Here is a 10493-nt window from a genome sequence, read left to right as displayed (position 1 = left end):
TGGGAAAAGGCACCCGTGGCTGCCAAAGTTTGTACAACGAACTGCAAAGTCTCCGATCAGCCCACCTGCCTGCCTACGCGGCGATTCGTTCTTTTTTTTAAAAAAAGAGAACAACAACAAGAAGAAGAGGTGTGAATTCGGATTTGAATAACCCTCTAAGGAACTGGGATGATTTCATTGGTGAACTGGGCGAGGGAACCGTCGCCGTGACTTCTATAAGACGCGCCGCGCTCGCCTCGTCAAACCAAGGCAACGAAACGCTTCGGCTCCTCTCGCTGCGCCTTCCCTTCCGCTCCGCTCCCCGCGGCCTCCACCCCACTTCTCACGCGAGGGCTGCAGCCTTCAGAGCCCGCTGACCGACCATGTTCCAGGAAAAGGCCCCTTCAGGCTCGCCCGCCCGCCTTCCTGTCAGCACTGCGCGGGGCTCCCTCCTTCCCGCCCTTTCTCATCTCACCCTGGGCGCGCGCGCAAGGGCCCTGCTCTTGGAGAGGCAGCCAGACCCCTTCCCGCTCTGCCTCAGAGTCGCCTCTTGGCTGCTGGGGGGTCTCCCACCCACCTGTCACATCCAGAGCTTCTTCAAGCGGCCGCGGCGGGTTCCCCTTTCCGACCCCTCCAGAGCGACACCCAACAAACTGCCCTCCGTTGCTGGCAGCCATGCGGGCGTCTTACCTGCCGCTCAGGCACTATCTCTGCGCGCAGCTGCCCGCGCGCCCCAGGCCGCCCTCCCTCTCGCCCCCCCCCCCGCGACGGGTCTTCCCCCCTCCTCTCCCTCCTCCTCCTCTCTGTCTCCTCACCTCCCCGCCCCCCCCCCCGCATATTGGGCTTTTTGGAATTCCTAATCGCGGCTGGTCCCTGTGATTGGCTGCTGGGCTCTGACCCCGCTCGGGCTCCAGGCTGGGCGTATAAAAGGGGCCTGAGGCGGGGGCTCCCGAGCATTCCCCGGAGCGGGCACCAGGGACCAGCCGCAGCATGACGGGCAAAGCGGGCGACGCGCTCGCCCACAGCCTGCCCGCCAAACTCAAAGCCCCCGACGGCGCGCCGCCTGCTCCTCCTCCGCCGCCGCCCACAGCCTCGGGCCCCCCAGGGGCGGCAGGGGCCCCGGTGGGCTCCGTCGCCGCGGGGGCCAAGCCCGTCTCGGGCCCCGCGGCGCCTCGCTGCACCGGCTTCGGCATCCAGGAGATCCTGGGTTTGAACAAGGAGCCGCCTTCGCACCCTCGCACGGCCCTGGACTCGTTGCCCGCCGGCCACCTGCTGGCGGCCCGCTCCGTGCTCAGCCCCGCCGGGGTGGGCGGCATGGGCATGGGCTTGCTCGGCGCCGGCAGCCTGCCCGGCTTCTACGCGCAGCCCACCTTCCTGGAGGTGCTGGCCGACCCGCCCGGCGTCCACCTGCAGCCGCTGGGCCGAGGCCCCGCGCAGCTCGACACCAGCCAGACGGCCAGCTCAGGTAGAGGCAGAGCCGTGGGGCGGGCGAGGAAGGGGGCAGCCGGGAGAGAGAGAGAGAGATCCAGCCTCAGGAAAGCCGGAGGCCGCGGCTGCAACCCCGTGAGGGAGCCCTCCAGGCTAGGCAGCCCCACACAGCCGACCCAGGAGGGAGACTCCCAGGTCTGGAGGGGTGGTCCGTCCCCCACCTTCGGGCCAACACAGGCTCTTCTTGCCTTCCCATCGCCAGCGATCTCCGCTTCTTCCAGATCGCGGCTTTTTGAGAAAGTGGCCCAGCAGCTCCTTGCCCAGACTGCGGTCATTATAAAAGCATAACGAAAGACAATCGACGGGGGCCAAGGAGAAGGGGGCGGGGGCCTCCGGAGGCAGGGAGAGGGGGCGACTTTCGAACACAGGACCGGCCGCTGGTTTCCATCCTTTTGAAGGGATGAGATCGAAACGCGGGGACCGGCGCTGTTCAAGGTAGCGCGGTCGGGGCTCAAGGTCCCGATTTGTTACCATAAGCGCCAAGGGAATAAAAGGAAATAATATGAACAGCAATGGCCGGTTTCCAAACGAATAATAATAATTCAGAATAATTTTAAACGGGTAAAAATTAGGAGAAACGGCAAAAGTTATTTTAGAGTGTCTAATATATAAATACCCTTCCTTGTGTTCCAGCTCGCCTGGTTCAAAATCCATTTTTTCCTTGCCCTGTCCTTTAAATATAGGGGCGATAAGATTTACTAGGATCCTCCAAATTGCAAGCTTTGGGGCGATGCGCCATCGACTTTCTTTTAAAGTCATAAATACTTTTTTTCTTTTTTAAAAAATTGACATTTCGAAGGGGGAGAAATGTCGCATAAGGCTTGGAAACGAAACTGGCCTTCGAGTTTGGAAGGGAGAAAAGAGAAGCCAAGAGCGCGCAGAGAGCGAGGCGTCCTCGGGATGCAAAGCGCTGCCAGGGGGAACCCGGCCAGGGAACGAACCCTGAGTCGATCGCACGAGACCAGCGCCCCGATCCCCCGATCCGGGGAAATCCGAAGCGAGGTGTGAGTGCGAGACTCCCTCGCCTCGCACCCCGGAGCGTCTCGGGGAGCCGGGAGGGGAGACTCACCCGAACACACCCACACCCCTCCAGGAGCTCTGGTCCCCATCGCTGCCGCCTTTCTGTGTCCCCAGATTCCGAGGATGTTTCGTCCAGCGACAGAAAGATGTCCAAATCCTCGTTAAGCCAGAGCAAGAAGCGGAAGAAGAGGCGGCACAGGTAAGGCGGACGCTGCTCGGGAGCCCCGCGAGGCGGAGAGGGAGGATCTCCCCACCCCCCCCACCCCAATTACCTGGCCTGCCCTCACAGTCTCTACCTTTGGGCCTCAGGATCCAGGGAGTCAGGATCGAGCCCCCCATCACCTTGTGCACGCGGGTGGGTGTGGGGCTGGGACGACGACGACGGAGAGGGGAGCTGCAGAGATGCGCCAAGGAGAGTTGCGCCCTTCTCTGGGTCCTCCATCCCAACGGAGTCCTCTGTCTCCTCCACCAGCATCTCCTCGGATGGACCCGAGGCGCAGCTCAGGGAGGAGGCCGCGCTTCTCGATGCATTTGTTCGGCCTTTGGGTGCTGTTTTGTCTTGAAACCTCCGACCCAAGAGAAGCCAGGGGGGTCTCCTTCGCCCTGGCTGATCCCACCGGCTGCACGGTGGCACTTTCCCTTCTCCCCGTGAGCCGCCCTTCTCCTTCCCCCTATGTTGTAATCCGGCTTCCTTGCCTAGTGGTCCATTGTCATAAAAGACGCAGCACCGGGGTTGGGTGGGGAAGCCGTCCTCGGGGACCTCTCCCTGCATTCCTCATTCTCCAGGGATCTCTTGGGCTGTTTCTTTCTCTCTTTTAAAAAGCGAAATAAATTAGGGAATATATTTTTTTTGCATGTGTTGGGACCCTTTAAAAAGCAGTGCTTTGACCCAACCGGAACCTCCGGGTGGTTGTTTGTGTGTGCGAGAGAGATGTTATTTTGAAACGCATCCTATAAAATGATATGGCTGGCATCTGCTCAGGAAAACAGCAACAACACGGGAGATCAAGGGTGGTTTGTGCGATGAATTTATATTCCTCCCCCCTCGGCAAAGAATGCTTCTGCAATTTCCGTGTCTAGCAATAAAGTATTCGAAATGTTCCGCAAGCTGACAGGACAGTTTGCAAACAGGAGATGTGGGAGAGAGGAAAGGAAAGGAAAGTGAAGACGTCTTCTGTGGAGGTCTAACCTCCCTTCCCAGATCTGTCACAGTCTCGGAGGGGCAACTTGGCCCTGTCATTTTGCCTCCAGGGAAGGGGGACGCGGTCCTCTTTCCAAAAGTAGCTGGTAGGACTGCAGGGGTGGCCAGGAAAATATTCCCAAGCGAGCCAGTGGCGATCCTGTTATTCCTGAAATTCAGGACAATTGGACAGCAATGCATCTGTTCGGACCCGGTTTGGGGAAATAATTAGATCAATTTTGCTAAGCGGCGGAGTGCCTGTGGATTACGAGAACTTTCCCGTGAAAGGTTGGCTAGAATGAGGAAAAGGGCAAATTAAGGGTTCAATATTTCCTTAAGCAGTGCAATTGCCGTGGCAAAGCGGATGCTTCCGTTTGACTGATGAGGTCAAAGCAGATGGGGAACAAGAACTTCCCAGATGAACTGGACTGATACAACGGTGTGGGTTGGTTCGCCGTTTAGATCCAGTTTAAAATCGAAGCACGTTTCCTTTCTGGATCCAGAAAAGAGCTGGAATCAAGTGCTGAATTTCTTAGTGATTTCAGGAGTTGTTTTTTCTTCTTCCAATAGGTGTACAGTATTTACATTGTCCAGTATATTTGGTTTTTTAAAAAACAACAACAATTAATTCACCTATAATTAAATACTTCTCCAACAAGTAGTTGCAAAATGGAGAGACACTAGAAATGTCTCTGTTACTGAGGTTTGTAAACAACAGTTTTTGAGAGGTTGTTGGTACAAAGTGGACTAAGGTGATTTTTTTTAAAAAAAACGAAATTTAAGTATGCATTTCAGAAAGGCGCATTCTGCCATTTATTTTTGACAGGAAAACTATCCTGCAAGAAAAGTGGGAGAGTTGTGTTGTCTCTACCCCCCCCCCCGCCCCCAGCAATTTCCCCAAATGACGATACAGAAGAAATAGTCTTCAAATTGCCTCGAGAGAAGGATATCGAATGGTTAAACGAGATTGCTGTATTCGCATTGGCTGTGATTCCGTTTGGGGGGGGAGAGACACCCCAAACTCTACCAGTTAAAGAACTAATACAAACGCTTGATCGTAGAATATATCCTTTGTATTAACAAGGTCTTTCTGTTAACACTGTTACTGATTTGATACAGTGCGTTGGATTTAAAATGCTTGGAGGTGATTTGAGAGCATATTGGGTGCTTTATTGGAAATTTGCAGACTACATTTTCTTTTATTTTTACTAAGTGACTTGGATTTCTTTCTCCTCTGGATGCTATATTTCTTCAGGGGTGCAGGTTTTTATTTCATATTTATTTGGGCTTGCTTGCATCCGTGTGTACACACACACACACACACACACACACACAGAGAGAGAGAGAGAGAGAGAGAGAGAGAGTTGGATGAACTACAATATTGTAATGCAGACTGCTTCCTAGGTAGATTAATCACAGAACCAGAGGGCTGCCATGCATCAGAAATTGGTGCGGATAGCCTAATGCTCATTCAGATTTGCGGCACAACAGGAGCATGAAAGGAACCTGTCTGCTCTGCAGGCATCTTTCTTCAACTCCAGTTGTGCTTCCGTTTGTTTCCAGTCCCAGACGATCGTTTTGGGAGTGTGCCTGTCTGTGAGGAGGACTTTGGAATAGATAAACGTGGGAGAAGTGTGTCTTTCGTATGAAATTCGTTGTTTTGAAGAGGTGAAGTCCTACTTACTATGCTGTCCACAGCACAGCTAAACTGCTGACGGCACTGGTGGTACTTACTTAGGTTGTAAAGTGTTAGGGAATCTATGTGGTGCTCAGGTCATTTATATAAAAAAAGGAAGACTGGCAGATGTGAGATAGGCTGGGCACTTTCAACATTATAAAAGAGGGGATGGTGTTGTTACCCATCCATTTAAATGCCAAACATAGCATGCTGTGCACTGGTGTTGAAATAATATTTGCAGCTGAAAATGCTGATATGAATGCTGCATTGCAAAAAAGAAAGAAAGAAAGAAAGAAAGAAAGAAAGAAAGAAAGAAAGAAAGAAAGAAAGAAAAGCAAATAATGGTTTTTATTCTTTAAAACTTGCATTTTGCCATAAAATCCAACCTTCCACATGAAGCCACTCCCTATAGGTATTGACAAGCAAAACAAAGTCTTTTCAACTTAAAGCATGTCTTCTGACACTGAAAACTACATCTTACAGAATTAAGAGTCACGAGCTGGATTCAAATGTAGTGAATTTGCCAGATTTTGTTAGGGTTCTGCTTTAGTGTTACATTTCACAGAAGTACTGCTAATAATAATATGGAAGTAATTTTTTAAAAGATCCAAAACTCTTATCAGTTTAGTTGTTATTGTAATAGTGACTAACCAAATCAGCAAGCCAGCAGCCTTATTGTTATTTTGCTAACATATAGCAAAAGATTACCTTTATTTTTATTTTAAAAAAGAAAGGCAAAATGATAGCCTGAAGAACATAACAAGTTTAATTCTTAACATGTGTAATTACCAATAGAGATGTACATATATTTGGACACTCTATGGTTAAGATATATACGTGAGAAGCTGAATCCAGTCTAAAACACATTTATTTGATAGCAAGCACTATTGACTGCAAATGAGCTTACATCCTAGTGAAGGTGGTTAGGCTCACAATGCCAGAGAAGCAAAGACAGATTCTATCTGCAATAGCATTCTATTTACAGTAAAAAACCATAGCATATATACAGTGAGATGGTATAGATGATAATCATGTATGCCACTCTGAATTATTGGTGGGGATACTGATATGAAAAATAAAATTATAGGGACTCCACATTTTTTGGCTGTAGAAGCTGAGCAGGTGTTTGGGGGTGCTACTTCTTGTCCCCCCCCTCCTGTGACTTTCTATGAGGTGGTGCTTTCCCCTAATTTAAATCTTTTGAGTAGCTTCTGCTACAAATTGGTTTGTTTTTGTGATGTCTTTCTTGACAATGAAGAGAAGCAGGAATCTAAGACTACCCATTTATTAAAGCTTTAAAAAATCAAGTGCCAAACTTATTTCTGTTTAACTACCCTCACCCTTTGCTTCCTTCTGAATAATAGCCCCATTCTCCATGTGTTGAGAGTTTTGCTTTTGTCTCCCACTTTGATTTGTTAATATACTTTATGGATAGGCCTCCGCTTTCAATTCAGCTGGAGGGCTTTGGAGACATAGTTAATTCTTCCATTTCAATAAATTGGACTTGAAGCTAGCCATTTTATGCACACTTACTTGAGAGTACCCCACTGAGTGAAGAGGGATGCAGCAGACAAAATGTGGGTAGGATTCGACAGCAAAGTGCTTACCTTTGCTTATCATAACCATGGTGAACTTTCTCTCTCTACGTACCTTTACTTCCTATGGCTTTTGTCTATCCATCTGTAGATACATATAGGAGGCAACATGGTGTAGTGGTTAGAGTGTTGGGACCCAACCTGGGGAACCAAGGTTTAAGACCCAACTTGACCATGTAGCTCACTGGGTACATGGTCCCAGAGTTGTTGTGGGAGAGGGAGAACCAAGTTTGCCACCTTGAGCTAGTTGGAGGAACAAGATGGGATGTTAATGCAATAAATCAATAATCAAATATATTTTACCCACTCTCTAAGCTTTCCCTTTGGTCCTTCGCCCGTTTAGGATAGTCCAACATTTAGTTTCATTTTTACTTTTTCATCAGTTAGTTTTGTTTCCTTCAGGACAATTTTCACATCCTATCAACTGGAGGAACTGGAAAAAGCATTCAATGAGGCCCATTATCCTGATGTCTATGCGAGGGAGATGCTGGCAATGAAAACAGAACTTCCTGAAGACAGGATACAGGTAATTGTACTGCTATGAGACCCCCATGATACTAATTTTCCTTTTCATGTTCTTTAGTTTCTTCAGAAAGGACAATGTATCCTTTTAGACAGAAATAGAGTATCAGCCCTAAACAGTTTTCTTGCAACCCAGATCCTCAAGAGCTAATTATCAACTGTGCATGAGAAAATAACCCTCAATTGGTATGGTCTTTTTGTGTCTCAGGTTGCATTGTTTGCTCCCGAGTTTATAGTAAGATGCATTATACAGGGAGACACGTAAACTAGAAAAATCCTGAGAAGGGAAGTGTAGTGTGGGAAAAAGGCTAAAAGTATCCTTGTTGAAGTGGCATGAGTACAGAGGGCTCAGGATCTATCCGTGAGGAAGGAAATGGTTAAAAAAGGGAACCCAAGCAGAATTGTGTCCCAAGCAAAGGATTGCTGGAAACCTGGTAAGTGGAAGCTCACGTGAGTGAATGCTTCTCCATACAATAAAATAAAATTCCCGTAGATTATTTTTTTTTAATGCACTGTTCTGGAGAAGGCTAGAGTAGAACTCTTTTCCCGACATTCTTTTTTAAAGTAGAAGGTCTCTGTTTTGTATATTAAGAAACAATCTGAAGTAAAAAAGCCCAACATAAATTTACCATCTAACAGAAAACCGGACCTGAACTGAACATGCCACGTATTTATTATTTGGAAAATAATTTTATGAGTTAAATTCATTCCTAGTAAAATCAAGAAGTGTTTTGTTATTCACTGTAATGGTGTGTGGATTGTGCCCTAAGGCCGAGGACTGCTCCCTAAAGTAGAACCAAAAAATGGTTTATTAGCAAAAGTCACTATCACTGACTGCCAACGGTTTAGTCTTAAGGAAGCTAAAATTTGTAACAATGTGAGAACTGCCCACCATGGGTTTTGGCGGGGTTTTTTTTCCTGCTAACAAATCTATTGCCTGATTGTACTGATTTCTTTAAGTTGTGCATTCTGCTAGTGCTTAACTGTGGACCTACCCTTCTAAAAATTGCAGCCTTAAAGCTTAATCCTATATGAGCCCCTCTGCTGGCAAATCATTGCAAAGTCATGACCTGTGCTGTGCTGCTGACTGCCTCAGCTGATCCTGGGTCTTATGCCAGTACAGGGTGGTGTGTGGCAGAGTGGTCTTGCACTGAGATGTCATGTGACGCACAACTCTTACATGGCAAGAGTGGGGCAGCTAATGTTTGCTGCAAGCTAAAAAGCATTCCAGTTGCTCGGTCACCTTTCATGGGTACACTGCTCTACGCTTGAGATAATGGTGGAAGGGCTTTCGGTGAGGTTGCGACTGATGTGGGCAGCAAAACAGAATGCATCTGTGCTACTTCCCTTGTACAGGATACAGTTGTACCAATGACAGCATACAGCGCTTCATGTCTTACCGCAGATCAGAGCTCTCAAGCATCAATAGCACTGAAACATAGGAAACTGCCTTATAGCAGGCCAGGCAGTTTGTCCATCTAGCCCAGTGTTGTCTGCCTGTCTCAGGTAGAAGCCTTTCCCTGTTACCTGCTACCTGATCTGCTTTTTAACTGGAAATGCAAGAGACTGAGCCCGTGACCTGTGTGCAATGCATGTGTGCCACTACTGAACTCTGGCCGCTTCTCACTTGTTCGCTTGCAAATGAGTGGTGACAGCATCAGGAAATTATGAACTAATATGGCATTCATAAAACATGGTGCGGGTTAATAATCTGAGCCAAAGCTGGCAGAATCCTGTTGAGAGTTCCTGCTGGAAACCACTCATTATTTCATGAGTCGCCCCCCCCCCCCCCCGGATACTAGCACAGCATCAGCCCTTACCTACCATCTTTTAATATTTTGTCACATTAATTGCGACTTCATTGGGTTTCCTTGCTTTGGATATTTGCATACTCTTCTCCTAACCCTTCCCCCCCCCAACATCCCTTGGGCTTCCACCTTCCTATAGCACCCCCTCCCCCGTCGACGCTATAAAACTGTTTACTTAAATTATGCACCATAAATCACCTTCTCTCCAGCTCCTTAATCATTTGGTTGCTCTCTGCTGAACTCTTTCCAATTTGTCAATCTTTGTGGTAACAAGACATAAAGTGTGTGTGATTGCAGTGTGCCAGGTTGGTTCCTCTCGTGGCTTCAAATGGGACTGGAGACTCCTGTCCTTGAGGGTCATTGGCGACATTCAACTAATATTGGCTTATATCGGAGATCACATTGTGCCTTGTGCACTTCCTTTACTCAGGGATATTGCTTAAATTTCTAAAACTTATTGTCGCCCCCCCCCCCCAATTGCTAACCTATGACTGTGACCCAGAAGACCACGCGGAAAATTCTGCACACACAGTCACATTTCCAAGAGACTTTCTACTGCACGTTTTACTTAGTGCTCAGAGTGCCTTGCAGTTATTCATTTGTTGTTCTTTCACCTAGCACAGTTACTGGGGAGAAACTGCTTGCTCCTAGCTTTAAAATGGGAAAATTGTGTTGCTGGGGAAAGCACATTTTACCCCAGCTAGCACCTCCAGTGTTCTTTAGAACTCCTTCCTTATCTATACTGCTTTGACATCCACATGGGGTGACATGCACCCCTACTTGCTGATCAAAAGACAACAGGCTGCCTGGGAAACAGGGTCAGGCCTTCTTGGTGGTGGCACCCTCTCCTCCATTGGGAAACCTGTCTATGCCCAACTTTCATGAGGCTTGAGATGACAGGTGAAGATCCTTTTAATGAGACTGGGTCAGTTTGGAAGCCGAAAATGCTAAATACTATTTTAATTGACTTACTGAGTTTTATATAATACTTTCTTTTAAATATTGCAGTACTATGGTTGATGTTAGCTGCTTTGGGTGTTGTATGGCTGGAATGTCTGTTGAGATAGTAAAATGAACAAACAAACAAATAAGCTAGCGATATAGACAGATATATAGGTACCTCTGAGACTGTGGTTATAGAAATATCATAGGGGCCCACTGACTAGTGCTTCCATGTAATTTCAGGTAGCCTGTATTGGCCATCACTCCCGTCCCTTACTACT

At 48.0% G+C, this 10493-nt stretch overlaps 1 protein-coding gene across 2 annotated transcripts in view; it reads left to right on the top strand.

Moving 5' to 3' along the window:
• The first annotated feature begins 888 nt into the window (after nt 1–888).
• VSX2 (visual system homeobox 2) overlaps nt 889–10493 on the top strand; it is a 29990-nt gene continuing 20385 nt past the window's right edge. Inside the window, exons 1-3 of one of the 2 annotated variants that reach the window (XM_028719890.2) lie at nt 889–1444; nt 2602–2686; nt 7343–7466. In XM_028719890.2, coding sequence (XP_028575723.2) covers nt 970–1444; nt 2602–2686; nt 7343–7466 — 684 coding nt within the window. In that variant the 5' untranslated portion in view covers nt 889–969. The remainder of the gene's footprint in view (nt 1445–2601; nt 2687–7342; nt 7467–10493) is intronic. The other variant, XM_028719898.2, reaches the window with a different exon arrangement.

This window comes from Podarcis muralis, chromosome 1 (assembly GCF_964188315.1).
Source record: "Podarcis muralis chromosome 1, rPodMur119.hap1.1, whole genome shotgun sequence".
In the NCBI taxonomy this organism is placed as follows: domain Eukaryota; kingdom Metazoa; phylum Chordata; class Lepidosauria; order Squamata; family Lacertidae; genus Podarcis; species Podarcis muralis.
The sequence above is the reverse complement of the archived record's forward strand: the minus strand, read 5'-3'. Positions and strand labels throughout refer to the sequence as shown.